The sequence below is a fragment of the Rhynchophorus ferrugineus genome, unplaced genomic scaffold, assembly GCF_030347505.1.
Source record: "Rhynchophorus ferrugineus isolate W39M unplaced genomic scaffold, kcgeb_rfMv2 rfM10, whole genome shotgun sequence".
Classification (NCBI taxonomy): Eukaryota; Metazoa; Arthropoda; class Insecta; order Coleoptera; family Curculionidae; genus Rhynchophorus; species Rhynchophorus ferrugineus.
The window spans coordinates 25,231,590-25,254,544 of NW_027472589.1; the positions used below are offsets into that span (position 1 = coordinate 25,231,590).

Genomic DNA, 22,955 nt, shown 5'->3' on the forward strand with positions numbered 1-22,955 from the left:
CATGTCAAAAAAAAAAACGAGAACAGTTAAACATCAAATTGAAGAAAATTCATTGGCTACTTGGAAGGAATTCCAAGTTGTTTACACATAACAAACTGTTCCTATATAACCAAATCTTGAAACCTATTCGGACTAATACTATTCAACTCCGAGATTGTGCCAGCCAAAGCAGCATTCAAATAAAGCTCCAAGGAGCATCACTGATGCACCCTGGATCTGCAGAAACAAAGTCATTCATCGATATATTCAAATCGTACTGTTCACCATAGCCAAATTTGCCAGTAGCTAGAAGCGAAAGTTACTCAACCATGTGAATGTCGGGGCTATCCAGCTTGTGGACACCGAAAACCCAATTGTTCAGTCTTCTTATACTTACGAGTATGAAGCCTCATAAATTAACGAAACAGTATTAGTGTAAAGGAGAGTATTATACGGGTTGTGCTACGTGTTAACATTAATGTGGTTACGTTACCAGAGTACAGGGCGAAGACTTTAGTTTAAGTATCATAATTTTGCATATTGATCTATAAAAATCAGGAATTAAAGGACCAGCAATGTTTGTTTTTAAGTTTTTTCTTCAATTTATTATCAGTAATTTAAGTATTCGCTAGTTTTTAAATAAATCCATTAAATAAATATCCATCGACAAAAAAAAAACAGCGAGCCTAACCTTGATTGAATTATTGATATCATTTATTTCGATATATCAACATAAGAAACGATTTTTTCAAACTTTTCTTTTTTTTTTGGTGTCGATGTGGATGCCTTTCCTGGATAACCCACAAATTCACTTCTAATCGTCAGTCGCAATAAGCCACAAAAAAAACCCTTCACTTTTTACTTGGCAAGCGATGAAATTGCGATGCCGGGACGGTTCGAAATTGCATTGTCAGTCAATTCGTGTGGTAGCCATTTTCTGCTCCAGCTGTCTAGAGTTCTTTGAGAGCTTGAAGTGGATTTTCGTTCATTGTTACTGATTAAAATCATCCCACAAACCTGACAATTCGAATATGACGGAGCAGCGTCACCATAAATTTCTAAACGTCTTTGATGAGCTTCTTTATTGTCTCCCAAATATTGCAACCTGCAGGAATATTTAATATTATGGGTTTATGTAGAGATTTTCCATAGATTGTTACAAATATTTATTTTAAACTATACACTAAGATCATTGTTTGGACTGAGAGTCGGAGACGTGATCGGCTACGGCCGGTGTGGTGCTGGTAACGTCGATGCCGTAGTCTTTGGGGTTGTCCACGTATTTGCAGAAATCGGTGAAATAATCCAGGTACTCGGTCTCTTCGGTGGTCAAGTCGCGTTGTTGGACGACCTGCTGCAGCTTATGTTCCTCTGGAGGCGATCGCTTCTTCGGCTCTACCAAAGATATTATTTAATTAATTTTACAATTATTGTTATATAATTTCGTTGAATGCTCTTTGTAAGATAGTATGAGCTGAAGCTGAAGCTGGTGAAAATACTTTTCTTTCATGTTAAATAGTTTATTTTCAACACTAATATATGGATGTGACCTTTAACATGAGTATGATGCCCGTATAAAAGTATTAATAGTATTTGAGGAGAAAGTTCGCAGTTCTTGCTTCCTTCATTGCTTTATTATTCTAAAACCTCCCAGCTGGAGATGCAACATGTCTGAGGATTGATGAATTATCTGAGTTTCGTAAGCAAGATAATAGGAAAATTTAAGTTAAAAAAATGACTGGCCGGCACGAAGATTGGAGGCCATAAAGCTGAGAATAATTAGTCAAGCAGGACTAGAAAATAGGAGACACAACTAGGTAACTTCACTGTGAAAAAATAGTACAAGAGGAATTTAAACTAGTGACAGACCAGACGAAAAAGACCTGAAGTCCTTTTGAACTCACTCACACTCAACGGGCTGCGTCAAGAGTCTCGAGAGAGTTCAGGATAGACAGCTCAATGTCTCAGGGTAGTATGTTGTAAATAATGTACTGAAGATGACATGAAGAGATACTGTGCATCATAGATCGATTACGTAATTACTAGAGAGAGAAGGGGATCATACGAGGAAGAAATAGTACTAGGGTTAGGCATGGAAGAGAAATAGTTGTGTCATCATTAAATAGGTATTATGAAGAAGAAATATATAGGTTAATGAGTAGAGAAGGACCGGAAGGTGTCCAATGGAATCTTTTAGATGGAGAACTTTTAGAGCAATTCTTTCACGAAAAATTTTCAGATAGGTATGAGCGTTATCAATCAGACATCCAAAATCAATTTTATACAAGATAGTGGTCGTATAGATTTCTAGAATGGTGACTTGACCTCTATTTACTTAATTAATTTAATCAATTTAAACATAAATGAGCTATTTGCAAAAATTATCGAAATTGATTCCAAATAATTGCAATCTGATTGAATGAATAAGTTGCTGAAGATCACAGAAAAAGACAGCTGCAGTGAAGCTATAAGAAAAAATGAATAGCTGACTGTTTGGTGGAGAGAAGGTTGATGGAGTCCAAAAGGCATTCCGATTCAGGCATTGAGAGAATTTCGAATAAGTTTTCTTAAGTCTACTTAAGACAAATTAATTGATCAAATGCTGTTCTTGAAGCTTTGAAGCTGAGCGGAAATAGAGGAAACTTGACGGAAACTCCACATCAAGAATCATAGGTAAAAAGATTACTTGAAGATAGAAATGTATCTTTTCTTCTTCTTTGTGAATTTTAAATGTGCCTAAACAGTGAAGCTAACATTGTCAATTGAAACTGCCGATTATAAAAAACACGATTACATATAGAGAAGCAAAATACGACCTAATAGAAATAACGGTAGAAGCTTGTGAGGATTATGTACTAATGATAACTTGTAGACCATATCACCTACAGAACATCTTAAACCGATGGAATATGACACAAGGAGAAAATGCAATGATAACGAAAACGATAAGGCAGAACGAAAGTCATGGTGTTATTACAGAATCAGAAGAAATAAAGACGCTCATCGAGAATCTAAACATAAAACAAGTAAATACATTTACATTAATACTCTGAATAGTAAATGCATTAATAACAAGGAAATATCAAGACAAATTAAAACGAAAGTGTACGATGTCATTTACAGGTTGATTTATAGGAATATACAAGTAGTAGAATAGAACTAAAATAACTCAGAAGACTCCGAAAATATCTCAAAGATGGACAGTGCGAGAAATAAAAAAGCTAGAAAAGGCCTCAGTATCGAATCAGTGGAAGAATACATTGAAACGAGACAACTCAGAACTCTGGAGAGCACAAGAGCACAAGGCTTTAGGAAACCTGAGATGAATATATCAGAATAATACTTCAGAGGAGAGGAAAAGCCCCGACCGAAGCAAGAAAATTAAGCAGAGACAAATAAATAGAAGGAAGAGAAGGAAATAAAAACAATACGCATAATACACACAACTTAGTGGTACAGAAGATGTTTTTTCTATTATATATAGGCATTCCTTTTACCTACCTTTACCCATAGTTTTCACGAATGGTGGCGCAAAGGCCTTATTGAGTTTGGCGGTCAGTCTCTGAAGCTCCAGGTACTGTTTGGCGGCTTTTTCCGCCAAGCGCATCACCATCATCTGTTCCGCGTAACAGCCGCTCTCCAGTAATGCCACCTGCTCGGCTGGAACCTTATCCAGAGCCAATAGCTCGTTCCTATACTTGGCCTCGATAGCTCTCATCATAGCCGCCATGCTCAGATTGGCGTCATTCGGTCCGATTCTCGTCTCGTACACGTCCTCGACGAACACGTGCAAGTTCAACACATCATCCGCCATGACCAGCTGCTTGAACTCATTCCCGATCAACTTCAAGGCCAGTTCCTCCAGGTACTTGGCCCGCTCCTCCTCCCAACTGATACCGCCCTCCAGTTTGTCGATGATCTCCTGCAGATTGTTGATCTCCTCGTCGAACATGGTCTCGGCTTCGCGCATCCCGTCGCGGACCTGCTCCAGCGGTATCGCCAGTTCCTCGGAGTGTAGGAGCGAGTTGAGATTCTGCATCTCCATGAATCTGGAACCGGAACCGTGATCGCAAACATGAGGGGATGGTTACTTGTTGCTTACCAACCGGAATACGTCAATTAATTGCTCGGGGTCGGTGAAATAGAGCTCGGGCTCGGGGTTGTCCGAGGACTGGTTCTCGAACTGCTGCAGCAAGTTGCTCAGCGACATCTGATTCTCCACCATAGACAGGCGATACTTACCGAACATGTTGTCGTCGGCTTCCTCGTCAGCTTCGGCTTCCGTATGACTGTGACGAACAAAATTAAAAATGAAGTATTAAATTGCATTCCGGAAATATCTATGTCGGATATATCTAATATTTCCCTCGAAACCATCCAAAATTGTGTTCTTAGAGTAGGTCTCGGGGCCTACCGCCTAGCCCAATTCCCAGTCTCCAATATCACTTTAGATTTCAGCTAAATTCACTTTAAATATCGCTCCTTGCATAATCTAAACTCCTCACCCAATCCATCATCATATCGAATAATATTTTATCTCTATGTAACACATGGACTGAAAAGTCCCGGGCGTAACACATAGCTGACGCTAGTTTTATTGCATTCACCACTTTTCCAGTTCGTGCTAGCACTCAAAAGAGAGTTGTTAAAATTTCATGATATTCTACCCATAAGTTTGTGAGTGATTGTGTTAAGAGTGACACTACTTTGGTTATTTTCAAAACGATGAATCTAAAACAATTTTATGTTTTAGTTTTACACTGCTTCTTGATGGGAAAAATAACGCTCAAGCGAAGCAATGACTTGAAAAGTGTTATAAGGACTACGCTCCATCAGAAATAACAATAAAACCTTTGGTTGCTAACTTCAAACGTAGTCGTAGAGACACACCAATATACAGGTGATTACATAAGAAAACAGTTAAAAAATCCGCAAAATCCTTTTGAAAGATCGCAAAGTGAAGTTACGTGAGTTAACTAACATCGTAAAGATATCAAAAGAACGTGTTGGTCTTATGTTGCATGAGCATTTGACTATGAGAAAGCTCTGTTCAAAGTTGGTGCCGCGTTTGTTTACTGTTGCCCAATAACAAGAACGTGTTGATGATTCTGACTAGTGTATGGCCATGTTTAAACGTAACAAACCGGAATTTTTGCCTCGATATGTAACAATGGATGAGACTTGGATCCATCACTTCACTTCGGAATCAAAACGATTGTCATCTGAGCGGACAGCACCTGTTGCACAAGCCTATTTTGAGGCAAAAGATAAATCGTTATGAACAAAATAATAAAATGCCTTTTCTTTATTAAGCTCGGAACTTTTCAACCCATGTGTTAAATATACTAAACTTTAGATGTTTCCTTATCGCAAAATGACCCTTCTAGCCCTCTCTATCTTCGTCTATAAACAAAAATCGTCTTGCATATACAAAAAAAGGATTTTGGCACAGATATTTGAAAATTCAATGATAACAATGGATCAAAGAGCGATGAGGGAATTGGTATTGTTGTTCTAGGTGCATCCACTTTCCTAACTTTCAGCCTCCCCAAACACATGACAATTTGTACTGCTTAATGACTCTTGAAAGAAGGGCCTGGTGAGTGGCGAATCAGCACGAATTCTTCTAGCGCACTGAGTGCAACTGAATTACACTAGGCATGATAATTCCTTTTGCCTGAATTTCCAGTCACAAGGGAATTAAAAGAAACGAAAGGATTGAACTTATGGCTGAGGACATCATATCAATTGGTCCTCATGATCAACACATCATGTAATATAAATATACACTATCTTTTACTGAATTTGAATTAGATGACTTAACACAGCTGAACTGGGATCTAATGGAAGATAGCAGCAAGACTTATAAACTAAGAAAACATAACCATACTCCTTTGAAACTCCTCTTAATCCTTGAGATTCTTAACCTACAACAACCAATTTTGCTATCTAAATCCACCCTCCATCATTAGTATTTATGTTGTTTATATCATTAGTATTTGTGTATTTACATGTATGTGTCTTTATTTTTCATCAAAATTTTCAATTATTTGATTATTTGAGCATTTCGTCAGTCATATCCATTTTTGTTCTGTTGTTTTTATATTATTATATTTTGTTATTTGTTATTATATAAAAATATTGTAATCGTAACCATATCCAGCTACCGTTCTAATCATAGATATCTAATAATATATATTAAAAACATTACCACGAAAGAACAAACTCAACACACACTCAGGCTAAAATGGTTTGGGCAAGTATGTCAAATAAAAAAACTTCTGGTGCGAAATCGACCTTTTGAGTGAAAGACGAAAAGGCATAGCTCCGAAAAGGCATGGGTCATGATCATAGAAAGGTATCCGAAAATAGAAGACAAGACATTGTCCGAAGCCAGAACCATACTACAGATCGCCAACTATAGTGAGATAAAATGTGATCAAATATGAATAACCAACATCTCAAAACTAGCAAACATGCATTAAAGATGCTAAACAAGATGCCTTTGAGTGTTAATAACTCACTAAATAGAAATGCAAGAAATATCATCCACGTGATTCTTAAGAAGGCAATTATTAAAATATTCGCACTTATATTAGATTAAAATCAGATCAATATTGTTTTTCTTAATTAAATGCTTACGAGTATTCGTTAATCACTTACTGTCGCATCCTCCAGCTGAACGGACTGACCAAATACAGAAACTTCTCGTACATCTGACAATTTCTCCACTTCTCCTCCGAATTGTACACGGAGGATCGGATAGCGCCGAATTTCTTCAGTACAGCCTTATATTCTTCGTATTTGTCGTAGGCTTCGCGCGCAGCTTTTTCAGAATCCTGCCAAAAGTCAGACGAATTACACAATTAAAAAGAAAAACTGTTCAATATTTAGTGATATGACACTAAATCCTAACGTTAACAACATCCAATCTATAAAGTGGGGCAAAAATAATTTCGGTTCTGAGGTCGCTAATATTCAACTCCAATAATACCGCTCAATGAAGCCATATTATGAATCAGTGGCGCAGCGTACTGTATAAATATTTTAACAATTTCATATTCTCCACACACCTGCATACGAATTGAATGAAAAAATGAAAAATGGTAGTTGGTTATAGGTATTGTAAGGCATAATACATCGATGAGTCCTCTGGATTGTATTGCTGAAGTGAAAAAATGAAAGGTGATTGCTGCTAGAGGCAATGAAAATAAATTATTTAAAAATTACTGGGAAATCCAAGTTGGAAGATACTCCGTCCAATATTATAATACCTCGAATATTCTTCGCAGTTTCCATGAGCAATGCCAGCTGTGATAGAAATATTTCAATATTCACGTTGATCAAAAATTACTTAAGATCACCAATGAGTTCTTTAAAACTAACCAATAATATATATATATATATATATATATATATATATATATATATATATATATATATAGGAAGGTGGTACGTCAGAGACAACTGATACTGTGTTCCTGTGAATCTGGAGAAATGTCAGTTGGTTTAGGTATTGTAAAGCATAATACATCGATGAGTCCTCTGGATTATATTGTTGGAGTGAAAAAATTGAAGGTGAATCGGGTTATCTTAGTTTAGAATATGGTAAGGCTTATTTTGAGACATTTGCCATAGCTGCGCTTAGTTGATAATGTAACACGCATAGAGTATATATGGAGGTTTTACCTCTAATGCTAAACTAATGACTCTGAGACCACTTTTTTATGGTCTATTTAAATGGGCCTACAAAGGTATTTGATTGGCTCATTTCTATAATGCGGTTGTTTGTTTATGACGCCATTTTTGTGCGTCTGGCATAAAGTACAGTCAACATTTTTGAGTCTTAATTATAATCACTATTATTTCATTATAATGTATCTTCATTCTCAAAAGTATTGTGTATCCAGTATATGTGCGGAAATAAAAAACCAGACGTCGTTTTCCTTGGAAGAAACAATTCAAGTTAGTTAGATTAAGGATTTGTGGCTTAGCATTGCTTTTTATCTGGCGTACAATTATTTATATAGAACATTTCTATATATGCATTCATATATATTATTTTTTACCGGAATATAACAGAAGAAATCATGAAAATATTACCCACATTTTAAAACCAAAATGGGTCCAAATTTGGCGATGATAAAATTATATTGAATATAAATGTGATTAAACTATATGAAAAGTTTTTGTTACCCTTTGAAAGGTTGTTCATCCGAGCTTTATCATTATGTATTATTTTCATGTGACAATTAACTATTAAATTTTAAATTAACTATTAATTTCGACATCATTACTTCTTTTCTTTAATTTTATGAAATCTATTAGATATTGCCGATGCCCATCAAACATTTTTAAAAACCTGTGGGGACACAGCTCCATCATATTTCCTACTATCTCTTGGTTTCAACGATTTAAAGGTAATAATCTTTATATCAATTGCAAAGAAATGCCTGGAGGTTCAAAAGTGCTCGAAGATAATGAATTGCAAAACTTATTGAACGAACACCGAGCCAAAATACACAAATAACTCTCTGACAGCTCAGCAGTTGATAAATCAATTGTTTCAAGACGTTTACATGCTATGTGAAAGATCCAAAAGTGCCAGAATGGCTGTGATACAAATTGACTGAAAACCATTTCGACATCACGGTTAAATTACTTGCCGGACAATAAAGGAGATTATGCTGTGGCGTTTTGTGACTAACTATGGAAAGTGCATTACTACAGCAATCCCGAGCCTAAAAAGTCATGGGTTAGCCCAGGAGAAGCCTCAACACGGATACCTAAGTGGAATATTTATAGGCATAATGTCTTGCTGTGCATGTAATAAGATCAGGAAGGTGTATTATATTATGACTTGTTGAAATCGAGTGAAACTGCACCTACATATACCTACATAAGACAATTTAACGACTTATTGTCGCAGAAAATACCATCAATAGTCATAATCATCTACTATCAATGACAATGCTCGATCACACGTTTCGAAAGATGTGAAGAACACATTTCTGCAGGCCGAATGGGAAGTTCTACCGTACCTAGCACACTCGGCAAACACAGTACCTTCTGATTAGTAATTGTTCAGATCGATGCAGTATATCTAGGTTGAAGCACGGCCTCGAAGTACTGAAGAAGTGCGAAAATTGATCAATGAATAAATCGCTGCCAAGCCAACATTGTTTTTCTTTTAACAGAAAGATGGAAAAAAGTTGTAGAAATTGATAGAAAATATTTTGATTAATATGCATGTTGTAGCAACTTTTTTTAAGTAAGTTCCTTTTGTTCATTTTTTTTGATAATATTTTTATTAGATATGCATAGTACAATCTTAATTATAAATTAAATTATTACTACATTTTATTTATACTTGGATTAATTCACAAGCAAGACAAATACGAGAAAATACATCAATATGTATTACTCAATTATAAAATTATAATAACTTATAACTATAGTTTACAGTCAAGGTATACACTTTATATAAGTTCGTATGGTTTGGTTCGCTACAGTCTAATGACATCCTGCGCGCTGTCCACTAGTTGTATTGCTTCCACGTTAGTATGATTTAGTAATCTTCTTTCGTGTTTCAAGACGAAATCTTGGATAATTTCGCAAATCCATTTGATTTCCAGGCCATCGTGAAGTCTTCGTTGATTTCGTAGCGTTAGGCATTGGTAATTAATCGAGGAATTTTGTTTTGGCAGCGTTGGATGGCCAGTTGATGTGCTAGTAGTTCTGCTTGAGGAATCGGGCATCCATTGAGTGATCTAATTAAGTTTTTATTATTTCGCTGCAATGCAAAATTAATGTGGACAGATTTGGAGCTATTAAGTTTAATTTTCCAATATTTTGTCCATTTGTTGATTTTGTTGACCGCCACTTACACTTTTTCTATTGCCTTAGGCAGAGATATATCTTTTGCCATAATAATTGTGTCGTCAGCAAAGGTTTTAAGTAGTGCTTCTTTTGTTGTTGGAATGTCAGCAGTGCAGAGCATATACACAACTAAGAAGTTACCTTGTGGAACTCCAGCCGAAATAGTTTTAAATATCGAGGAAAAGATATGACTCCAGCAATTGACAATAGTTACGCGGTAACAATTTGCTCATCTTACAGATTAATCCCAAATGCCAAACGCTTCTGAGCTTCAAAAGCTTCTGAGACATCCAGGGATATTGCAGAACAGTATTTCTTTTCCTCAAAAGCCCTTTCAATAGCCGCAGTTACTCTGTGCACTTGATCGATTGTTGAGTGGTGATTTCAAAAACCAAACTGGAAATCTGGTATTGTTACAAAATATTTAACATGTTTAAATATTAATTTCTCAAATATTTTTGATATTGCAGGTAGCAGCGAAATAAGCCTGTAAGTTTCGACTTGTTCTGCAGGTTTGTCAGGTTTTTTGAGTATAATTATTTATGCCACCTTAAAGCATTCCGGAACATGCTTCAGTCTTAAATAGGCATTAAATATGTAAATGTCAACATGATGATTCTTTTTCGTGGCAGTTCGTTCAATAATCCAGGTGAAATATCATCTATTCCAGGTGCATTTTTAGGATTGAGGTTATCAATTTCAGTGGCAACTTCCAATGGAGAAATTAGATTTAGATCTACATTGGGTTGATGAACAGGAGATGTATCCATCGCAGATTCTATATCATTACGTTTAAATATGTTAGCTAAGTATTGTGCGAACAATTCAGCTTTTTCATCATTGCGTCGAGCGCATTCATTTCGATCATTTTTAATTGGCGGTACTCGAATAATTGGTCTTTTAAATCTTCGAATTGCTTTCCATATCGAAAAATATTTGTTTGCCTTTAGGTTTAATTCACTTGCATATTTTTGAAAGCAATTCTATATTCTATGTTTATATTCTTTGATATTTTGATTCATTTGATTACTAATTCTATTAAAAGTTGTTTTGTCTGCAGCATTTCTGGTTCTGTGCCATATTCTTCTAGCTCTTCGCCTTTCTTTATCATTTTTCTAATTTCGAGGAGGTAAATTACTTCATATTCTGATTTATCTCTTGTTATTGGAGTAGCACATTTTGCCGCTGACTTTTAAACTGATTTGTTCCTGCAATATTAATCTGAATTTGTCCCAGTCAGTATATTTGTTGATAAGATTTTTGTTGGTAAGAAGAGGCTTTTTTGCTTTTCTTAGGATTGTCGCGCTCAGTGTTAACAATACTGGAGTGTGATCAGATGTTAGGTCGCACATGTTCTCTGTACTAATTTAATTTAATGAGATGCCTTTTGAAATGTAGGAATCCAGCAGGTCTGGGACTTTATTACTGTCTGTGGGCCAGTAAATGGGTCCGAGATCTATTAAAATGAGTGAAAGAATTAAAAGAACACCGGAAAAACATAATACATAGGAGCCTTTAAGGAATGTAGAAATACTACCTCTCTTTCCCGGTAGCAACGCAAAGTAAATATTAAAAAATTAACACAACTGCCATGAAGTGTGTTTATAATGCATTATACTCAAACACTTAAATTAATACAACTAAAGTGAGCGATTATACAGGAACATTATTAAATATTGAGCAATATGTCTACTATAAAACCAGTATTTTAATACAATGAGGCCATTAATATAATATAATCAAAATTTATGTCAAGGCCGCCGGTTAAAACAGAACTCCCTTCACGATTTTTATAGCGAAACATTCAAACCGTTCAAAATAAAAAAACGCCCGTTCCTAAACCCAATATTAACGGCATCCAGCGTCCCCAACAACAATACATTGTTACACGTAACACAATAATGGGAATTTCAACGAGCGCTGATGATAGATTACGGTCCGATCTGCGTCGCAATAGCCGAATTCTTCGGCTACACACCACGTAACGTTATTATTAGACGCGAGCTTACCTTGAGCAACTGCATGGACGAAGTGTGGTCCCTGTACAAGAACTCCTCGAACACGTTCACGTATTTGTTGTAGTTGTCCCTGATGGAGTCGATGATCTTCTGTTCCAGAAGGAGGTTCTCCTCGATCAGCATGATGTCGTCCTCCCGGTAGCCGTTTACGATTTTCGTCCTGAGGGACTCCCTCACCGTTTCGATGTATTTCCTGATGTCTAGGCGGTCGGGAATTGGACGACCTATGACACGTATTATATATATTAGTGATCGTCTTGTAGTCGAAATTCGACCACAATGTATTAAGTTAATCAGTTTTCCCTCATAATAGAGTAAAAGGACTAATTTGAAAATGATATTTTACTAAAACTTGTTTTCGCAGTATTTTCAATATAAGATCACATATGTATTTGATGCAATTTTAAATTATTTAGGAGAAGGACTTATTTATATTTTATATTTTAGTAAGAATTATTTACTAGAAGGACCCATCGGCCCTATCTCAGTCTCCGGTGAAATATATTTGAATTTTTATACATGTTACTGCTGTATTTTTTATTATTGCACTTTATTATGTGCACCTCACTACACAAGATCAGATGGTTTGATACTTTTGAGTTTTTGTCCTGTTCTGGTGCTATCCAAAAGCTGCAATACTTCAATATTCTCATGAGAATGGAGTCTTTCCTCATGCCCCCTAGCAATTCTCTTGATTTCTTGACTGACTGTGGGTATCTGAAGGTCTCGATGTAGGTAATCAGTCCTCTAGTATTTGGGTGCACCCACAATACCTCTCAGGATTTTGTTCTGAAAAATTTGTATTTTATTTATGTTACTCTTTGTAGCACATCTCCCTAATTGAACTCCGTATGTCCATATAGGCTTCAGTATTTTCTCATATAATAGCAAATTGTTATTTACTGATAATTTTGATATTCTTCCAATTCCAATACATTTTCCCATATTTCAATTCCAGTTCTTTTTTTTCCTTCTTTGTATATTCTTTCTCGCGAAGTTTTTCATCAAGTTTCATTTCAAGATATATGGAATGATTAGTATTATTTAGTAGTTTAGTAGATTGAGTATTATTTAATGTTATTGGTACTTGTACGGTCTGTTTATAGGTGAACTGCACATGTAGAGAATTACTTTCATTAATTCTTATTTTCCAAGCTTGTGTCCATTATTTGTCATTTTTCTGTTGTAATTTCCGTGTGGCTTCTTCACTATTGTCTCCGACAGCTATGATCGTAGTATCATCAGCAAATGTAGACATCGTAATATTATCCATTTCTGGTATTTCACAAGTGTAGACTAGACAAAGCATTGATCCCAGTACACATCCTTTCTTCTTGTTTAAGTCTTAACATTCTGGCTGTAATGTACTGTTCTGGTAAGATTTTCTGTAATTTATGAACAAACATACTTTTTGACTTTCGTAGGCTTTTTCAATAACATCTGTTATTCTGTGGATCTGGTCAATTGTTGAGTGTTTGTTAATAAACACAAACTGGTGTGTTGGTATTAGGTTTTTTCTCTCTAAGTTCTAGTATTAATTTACTACTAAACATTAAAACAAAATATCATAAGTAAGATTATTTTCACACACGATCTTCCTCTACTTTTATGTTAAGACATAAGTATGGAATAATAATGTAGTAATACATGTTTTTGTATTAAAGCAGATAATATATGAATAAAGCAAATTTGAAATTAACTACTGTATATATAAGGTCTATATAGTAAATAATAAAAATAATTGATCATTGATCAGTTTCATTTTAAATCCTGCATATTTTCAGTACTTCATGTATTTATTCATTTAATCTATCCTTTATCCATATTTGTCCCCTAAAATATATATTACAAAAATAATAAATACCATCCTCATTGAAAGAATATTTCTTTAACTAATTTCTTAAATAAAATTACATCGTTCTTTGCTTATTTATTTCACTCTTTTATGGCTTTCATATTGGCTATTGCTTTCTACTTTGTCATATCTCCCGCAAGGGAACTAACAGCACAGAAAGAAATGAAGAATATACTAATGAAGAATAACAATATCCATTTGCATTTATTCATTGATGGTGTGCTAATTAACGTATTTATTACCTACAATATTCGGTTACTGCTTTGCTAATAAATGCATTTACTAATGAAACCTGAAATTAATCGGAAGCGAATGCCACTAAAATGTACAGAAAAATTTTAACAACGTAATTCTGAACGTTTTAGTACAATGATATACTATGTCTCCGGAACCATATCAAATAATATAAATAATCTATGTTGGGATGAAATGTGTCGTGAATGAAATATGAGACCCACATATGTCGGGTTTTTCTTTCACAACTATACATACCTTCCGATAAAACGGACACACTAATTTGTTTTCTCTGCAAAAAATATAAAATATAACTTTACGTATCATACTATTCTTAATCGTTTTTAATTTAAACTTGCTATATATCCTATATTTCATTTTATAACCTTTTTGAAAAAAAACCTTTAGCCCCAGCAAAGTTCGATCCTAGTACGTTATTGTCGACCAGCTTATCTTTTACCCCGCACGGCTATCCACTGGGTTTGTTTGTATACTTTCTGTCACCCATCTTCCAACAACCATTCCTGGTTTCTTGATTTTTGCGTTTTTCGATTTAGTGGAATATATTTATTTTAACGCATATTACACTAGGACTAAAAATTCTTTCTTAATATAAGATAAAACCGTACCAAATTTCACGCCTCCGGGTACACTTTCTTAAAAGGGCGACACTATTTTTGCTAAGCCCTTTAAAATAACAGATATATGAAAAAATAACATTTTGTCATGGTTGCTCACCTTCTACCACCTTGAAATACTCTGGCGCCAAGTCCAAGATGGTTTTCATGTCGGTCACTTTGGGTTCCTCGACATAGAGCCTGTTCAACAGGTCTCTCCGCTGACGGTCCTTGTATCCCGGTTTTCTACTACAGCTCATCTTCAGCTCCTTGATTCGGACGTCGTTCCGCCATGCTTTGGTCATCACCTTGTGGGCGAACTCCTCTAGGTCTTTCGGGTATTGAAATGGCGAAGGTTCCTGCAATCAGATAATTACAATTCCTTTGCTGATCAGTACCAAATTATTAATCTAAAATAACACATATTTTTTAAAAATAATGATCATTAATATAATTATAAATATTAAGTGATATTTTTTTGTCGCTCGTATGAATTTGTCGCTCAATTTATTCAATTGGCGTTGGTAGATATCTTCAGCAATAGTTTTATTCGATTTTTAGCAGCTCGTAATATTCTACACCTTGCTAATCCCACCATATGCACAACAACACTTTACGTTCATGAATATTCTGCTTTGATGTCAATATGTACAAGTATTGGAAGAGCCATATTTCTGAACTAACCTATAACTATTTTGATTTGAGATTGCCGTCGTAAATCCATTTTCCATCCACCTGGATGTTTAAATGGTCCGCAATGGCAATTTCGGTCAATGGTATACATTTTACATATTTTCGGATCCTTTTATTGTATATAAACGTCTGGAAAGCGTTCATTACTCACATGCTAGCTTGCCTGAAAATTATTTGAAAGTTTGAACTGGATTTTCGTTCAGTAGGGCCCGTCGCCTTTTGTCGTTGACGTTAAATTGGCCACTTTTAAATCAAACAAATCAATGTTGCATTACCATAAATTCATTCGATAGCAGATTTGTTTAAATGCGACAACAATAATAATGAGTGTTGTTGAGCGGAATTTAATTGTTGATGTTACATTAATACTTCACGTTTTCATTAGTAGGTATAATTATAGAGAGGTTCATAGAATTACAGACGTATTTTAAGAAGTCTATGAAGGTAAAAAAGCTTGTTGAGCCATGTTCTTATATGTAGCATAAACCTTCGATAAGTTATACCACGAATGCCTTGTTCATAAGCAACAGTAAATGTTACCTAAACAAGCCACTGAACTATCAGAGTACTGCATTGCACCTAGAATGTGTAGAGTCAAAAAAGAAGAAGCAACACTGTACAATAAAATAATCTAAAGCAGATGTACCACAACGAAGTCTATTGGAGCTAATTCTTTACTTACTCTAGGCATGTAATATCACCCAAATAGAAAATATCACGATGGCTACATTTGTGATGAAACACATGAAAATTACAGCAGATAAGTTACAATATAATAATCGGATCCAAACCTAGATAATGAAAATTAACAAAAGCAAATCTGTGCGTATAATCAGACCGACCAGACAAACACCAATAACAATAAATAACTCTCATTACATATCGTAACAACGCTAAGTATCTCGGAATGAATCTTGACGCAAAACTTCGCTGGAGGAATACGTAAAAAAGGAAAGGAAAGAACTGAAGTTAAAATATAGGAAAGTGTATTGATTAATTGGAACAAAATAAGAATTATCAGTACATAATGGGGATAGTCCACGAGAACTAGTAGATCCACCTATAGATACTATGTTAGAGGACTGATTACTTACACCGACACCTTCAGATACCGACTGTCACTCAGAAAATCAACAGAATCGCAAGAAGACATGAGGAGAGACTCCATTGTCATGTCAATATTGATGTATTACAATTCTCGGACAACACCAGAACAGGACACATATTCAAAATAATCAAATCATTTGATCTCGCAGTGTAGTGTAGTGGGGTGAATTTGAGAGTAAAAGAACGGTGTTAATACATAAACATTATTACACTAGAAGCTAAGATAAGGCCTATAGCCCACCTTCCTGATAACTGGATTTATGTTATTGTGAAGAAAAATTGTGGGATAGTCCACCATGACCAGTAACAATGTAATAAATCACTACATAGTATAAAACAAAGTCGCCTTTTCTGTCCCTATATCCCTATGTGCGCTTAAATCTTTAAAACTACACAACGGATTTTGATGCGGTTTTCAATAGATAGAGTGATTCAAGAGGAAGGTTTATATGTATAATACATGCATAATATACTAAGGCAACATTGCTAATTTTAGAGGTTTCTAACGTGATGTCGTAAATTAACCTATTTTTTTAGGCTTATTTAGCAATTAGCAAAAACGCTGCCTAACCCTACGAGTTAGATCAAATTAATGTACTACAGTATTGTACACCATAAAAAGGTCTACAAAAAAGTCCGCGATGGTATATGTTTATCTTTTAGGGATAACCCACATTAACCATTTTTATTGTTTACTTTTTACGTGAGAAAATGGCTTATTTAAGAAGCTATTTTAAGCAATACGGCATTAATCCTTATCGAATTAAGTACCTTAAATACAGTGTGCAATTAATATAGATCATTATGGTTCCTTACAGCATATAAATTAAACAAATATTTTCGGAGATATTACAAATTTAAAATTTGCGTTTAAAAATGTGTAATGTAATAAAAATTGTATGAATTTAGATATTCCAAAGATAGCAGGAAATCTTCATAGTAAGTATAGGGGAAGAGGAATTGTTTTACTCCAAATTTAATGCGTGCAGGCCAAGGGCAGTAATGAATGAACCAAAAATACTGGATCGATTTTAATCATGTTTTCATTGAGTGACATAGGCATATATATTTTATGCCCGTGCAAAGTCGGAGCGGGCCGCTATGTTTTTATATACAACGTTCATATTTTTTCTGTAGTGTATTTAATTTAGTATCAGCATTGCACCCGTGCGAAGCCGGGGCGGGTCGCTAATAGTAAGTAAATAATAAAGAGCTAATAAGTATTAGTGAGTAAAATGCACCTAACTGATAATCTAAAAGTGAAACATTGAATATAAAATAAGGACAAATAAAAATACAGGATATCAATAAATATAAAAATTGTAAGAACAATCACTATTGGATGACAAAAAATAAGAGAAAATAAGAGAGTCTGAACTGGGGAACTATCGAATATTCCTGCAAGCACTATAATTTTCATATAAAATTTTGCGAAATTTCTCTAAGGGCACATTTACAGATATTCAAATAGAATCAAATCTGAACTGTGCGGTATCCAACTTTCTGTGCCAAAATTATATTACTATGTAGGTGATATAATGTCGACTATTTGCGCATGCTCTAAATTTCTATATGGTTATTCCAAGGCAATTCAGAGAGATGTGTATCATTAAAAAACACAGAATGATTGTATCTAAGACTGGTTTTTGTAAAATGTTTTAAAACAAATATGATGTCTACATAACTTAAATATATTGCATGTAATTGAATTGTTTCGCATTTAGATAAATTTTATCTTGTTTAAATTATTACATTTATTGCAATAACATTTATGCTATGATATATTCTTTTAATATCTACTCATTATTTATCTAGTACAGACAACGATATACATTTGTTCTGTCCATTGTTCTGACACTGTGTTGTCCATCATAAAATCTGTTTATTTTTTATATTTTTGGTCACAGCTCCCAACCCTCTACGTTAATCTATTGCTGCGACTGAGGATGAGTCATCTCTTGAGCCTCACGTGCTATTGTCGAGCTATAGTATGTTGCGCAGACCTCCTCTTTTGTATACCACAATTTTGCTCTTATTGCTTAAACAGGTGTGACGACCTATATATATATATATATATATTTGGTAGTTTGCTTGTAAATAACAGTATATTGTATATTAATATAGCAGCATTTTGTAAGATTATTTTTCAAGATTATTAATATAATATAATTATTATTATTAATAATATTAATATAATAAGTTTGTGAAAAATAAATAGTAAAATACTTTTGACTGTTTTGATGGAAATAATAGCTAATTTTTTTATTAACTTTTTTTCTCGATCTAACTCAAAAGCTTCCAGAAATTGCATCGATTCAAAATGATTTGAAGAAGTTTCTACAGTAGCAGTTAAATTTCCTAATAAATATAGTTTCTGATAGGAAAACAATTCTTTTATATTCAACAGTTTATTTCCTTATCTATTAAAAGATACATGAAAATAATGATGGTCGGGACACTTTTTGGTTAAGATTTATTTTATCAGCAGGTAAGACAGTGGAATCTTTTTTGCAATCTATTTTTATTATTTTATAGCTTTTCAGTAGAATGGTGCATTCAGCGAAACGTTCTATGGTTTAAGGATATTTTGAAAGAGAATCTTCAAGTTCTACTATCTGCAATGCTCGAGTTAAAAAATCAGTATCTGGTATTACAAGGAATGTTGAGGCGATACAAGAAATTATCACAAAATACAATTTACTACAACTAGAAAATCAAGACACAAATACTACCAAAGAATGTATTACATCTGAAGATATTTTGATAAACTTCCAGCTAGAATAAAAGAAATAATTACACCAGATACTACAACAACTTTACAACGTCTAGAAAACCTGTTAGATTTTTTGCAAGCTCATAAAATGATATTACTTGAATTATATTACCTACATCTAAAATATTCTGTTATATCCGCAACATATATCACTTCGGAACGAGCTTTTTCAAAATTTGGCCAAATTATTCATCATAATATAACAATCGAAGAAATCGCATAACGAGAGAGAAGCTGATTTTTGAATAGTGATTAAAAATATGTCCGTTCAATGATAAGTGAAACATGTATTTTAATTAAAAAGGCTCTGATAGATATGGTGCCACCATTTTTAGTTATGTCATGGCTTAGTTTTTTTCTATGATTAGGTAAATGTTTCATTTTTATTTAGTATTTATGGTTATTGTACATTTTTATTTTTTAGGTTTTGTTTAAACTCTATTTTAGTATCTATGTTTATTATAGTATATTATTTAAAAAGAGTATCTCGGAATGAATCTCGATGCAAAACTTCGCAGGAAGGAATTATAAATAAACAAGGAACATATAAAGAAGAAAAGAAAAGAACTGGAATTGAAATGTAGGAAAATGTACTGGCTAATGGGAAGAAAATCACAATTATCGGTACATAATAAATTGCTATTATATAAGCAAATATTGAAACCTATATGGACATACGGAGTTCAATTATGGGGATGTTCTGCAAAGAGTAACATAAAGAAAATACAATTTTTTCAGAACAAAGTTCTGAGAGGTATTGTGGGTGCACCCAAATACTACAGGACTGAATATCGAGACTTCAGATACCCACACTCAATCAAGAAATCAAGAGAATTGCAAGGGGGCATGAGTAAAGACTCCGTTCTCATAGAATATTTAAATATTGCAACTTTTGAATACCACTAGAACAGGACATAGACTCAAAACAATCACACCATCTGATCTTGTGTAGTGTTGTGTAGTGAGGTACATGTAATAAGAAATACAGCAGTGACATGTATAAACATTATTTCACCAGAGACTGAGTTGGGGCCGATGGGTCCTCCTAGTTATATCCCTAGATTTAAGTTAGTATAAAGACAAATTGTAGGTTAGACGGAAACGATTAGTAACAATGTATTAATTCAATAACAGAAAAAAATTTAAAATAGCAATTAACATATTATTAAAATACGATAAAACATTTGTGGGGTTGTTATTCAATTAATTTTTACAGATCCAAGCAATTATCTCTGTCCTTTTCTCTCTCACAATTTATACAGGAAAGAATTAGTACATCTTCGTCTGACATCAGGAATGGAAAAAAACAGTGGAACCTTGTATCTGACTAAAATAGTAATTACTTTCGACTGTTTTGCAATTATCGACTGTTTCGACTATTTTCAGTCGATAGTTCCCAACGCTAATTATATATTTTCATGTCTCTCCATTTTCGTATTAAAAACCATTATATCTTCAACTATCTCTAGATATGTATTCAAATATCTGTAAAAACATGTGTTTTCATATAATTTAACATAAATGTTCCTTTGTTCGATGGCAAACACCAAATTAGCGTTACAAAAGTATGACATTTTACAACTAATTTAAATTCACCCGCTTAGCAATATCACTCGGTCGCTCTATTGTAATTAATTTTAGTTTCGTCCATAAATTTACTCTAAAAGGCATTATAATAGTATTTCGTATTTACTCACACATCACCAAAATTTTAACAGTAATAATAACTTTATTATGAAATCATTGCAAATTAGTTTAACCATTTCGTCCATATAACAATATTATTTTCTAAAGTTCTATAAACTCTCGATATATTGCCTTCACATATGATAAATCGCACAACTGTGTGTGTATATGTTTCTCTTAATAGTGTGATGAATGAGACATCTGGGCATAGGGATTTAGTTTACTTGAGAATAGATCTAAACCCTCAGTATTGTTTTGTATTATTTCGCCAATCAACAGTTCTCACTTCTTTGTATGAAATTAAACAGTTTTTTTGATTGACTGACTAGCATTATTGGTCTCCACAACGCTTTAGCATTCTTTAAGAGACTATTAACACAAACCAAGGATTATTAACGACAACCGAGGCTAAATACCCTCCGACAGTTACGCGTTCCAAGGAATTCCAAACAATAAAATACGATCAAATAGATCAACAGCCAAACCTACACAACAAACATCAAGACAAAACAAATATATGGACAAACAAATAAATAATAATATTTTGTATAGATAAAAAAAAATTTCACCAATATATATCGATGAGCAAAATACACGGAAGAACCTAATAAAGACAAATTAAACCATTACTAGTGAAGTGTATCAGAATTAACCGAAAATATTAAATGAAAATCAAAAATATAGAATACTGGTTTACAAAGCATATTTCAGACTCGTCGTTATCAAAAAATGTCAAGACTTGACGGCTTCACCCTATTGACACAACATCGTCTTGTTGTCAGAAAAATCAGAAAACAACAAAATATTAACATGTTAAAAAATGCGAAAACTATCAATCAATCTGGTATCAATTCCTGGTAATATAAGGAGGAAGGTCATGATAATAGCAACAAAGGACGACAGTTGGTTTAGAACCCTTTAAACAAAAGAACGTTCCAGATATGAAACACTGAAGCTGGGAAAAATATATTAATAAAAAGTAACACAAAAAACGAACAAACTTACATTTTCCAGGATCTTGCAGTTGGTTTGATCGATTCCCTGGCCCGACGTGAAGAATCTCTCCCTCACCGCCGTCTTGGGCTTGTATCTCTGCTTGGCGGTGATGAACTTGGGTTTCTTAACCGGTATTGCCATCCTAGACGAACGAAAATTACCCTAGGGCTGAATAATTTTGAGACATTACCTTAACGATTTGGTTTTGGCCACTACTGTACTCTTGGACGTGGACGATGAGGACCTTATCGGCAGTTGATCTGGCAAAGAGCCCTGAGACTCTTGTTTTTGCACGTCAGCCATGACGGTGGCAAAATATCGCCGAAAATAGATCAGACGAAAGGGTAATATTCTTGTCAGCGGCGAAGTTTTAGTGGGTTTCTATGGATACCAATTATTTTAAAACTTGTGACAAGGCCTGGGGTCTCAGCGCATTCGCCATTTCAACTACATTTAACTAAAAGTATTATTTCTCCAATAATATGTTGTTGATATATTAAAAATATTAATAAGGTATTTACAAATATATTATTTTATTGAAGTATTAAAGTCATAATAATACTACTACGATCAGGCTTATTTTTAACTCTTTGATTTTGTAGCTTTATTTTATTTTGTCTAATGAATTTAAACATTCCTGATTTTGTAGGCTATATTGTAACACTTAAAACAATAATAGCACCACATAGTAGCACATAATGTGAACTGAAACATTGTACACAAAACTGATAAAAGCACATCCGCCGTTTTATTTTATTTTCATGAATTTAATTTAATTCACTTGGATTGGTCATAATAAATATTTATTATAATATTATATATATATATATATATATATATATATATATATATATATATATATATATATATATGTATATATATCTGCGAGTGGTACTAAAAACATGATACAAATATTTCAGGAAAGTGCTGAAAAATATTATGCACCCAAATACTATAGGAACAGAAGATATTAAGAGATTCAGAACAAGACATGAGGAAAGACTTCACTCTGATGTAAACAACAAAGTGCTACAACTCTTGGACAGGACTGAATTAGGCCGCAGACTCAAGAGAACCAAACCGTATGTAGTTGTATAGTAAACATTTTATTTTATTAG

General features: G+C 33.9%; 1 protein-coding gene across 1 annotated transcript; it reads right to left on the reverse strand.

Moving 5' to 3' along the window:
• Positions 1-1,063: 1,063 nt before the first annotated feature.
• Positions 1,064-22,252, reverse strand: LOC143203905 (cilia- and flagella-associated protein 100). The gene is made up of 8 exons (XM_076416230.1): positions 22,028-22,252; positions 21,847-21,979; positions 14,704-14,941; positions 11,868-12,100; positions 6,643-6,818; positions 4,086-4,268; positions 3,481-4,028; positions 1,064-1,374 (listed from the first exon to the last, which is right to left on the reverse strand). Exons 1-8 carry the CDS (start codon positions 22,138-22,140, stop codon positions 1,169-1,171), a joined length of 1,830 nt encoding a protein of 609 aa, XP_076272345.1. The 5' UTR covers positions 22,141-22,252; the 3' UTR covers positions 1,064-1,168.
• Between the last annotated feature and the right edge of the window lie 703 nt (positions 22,253-22,955).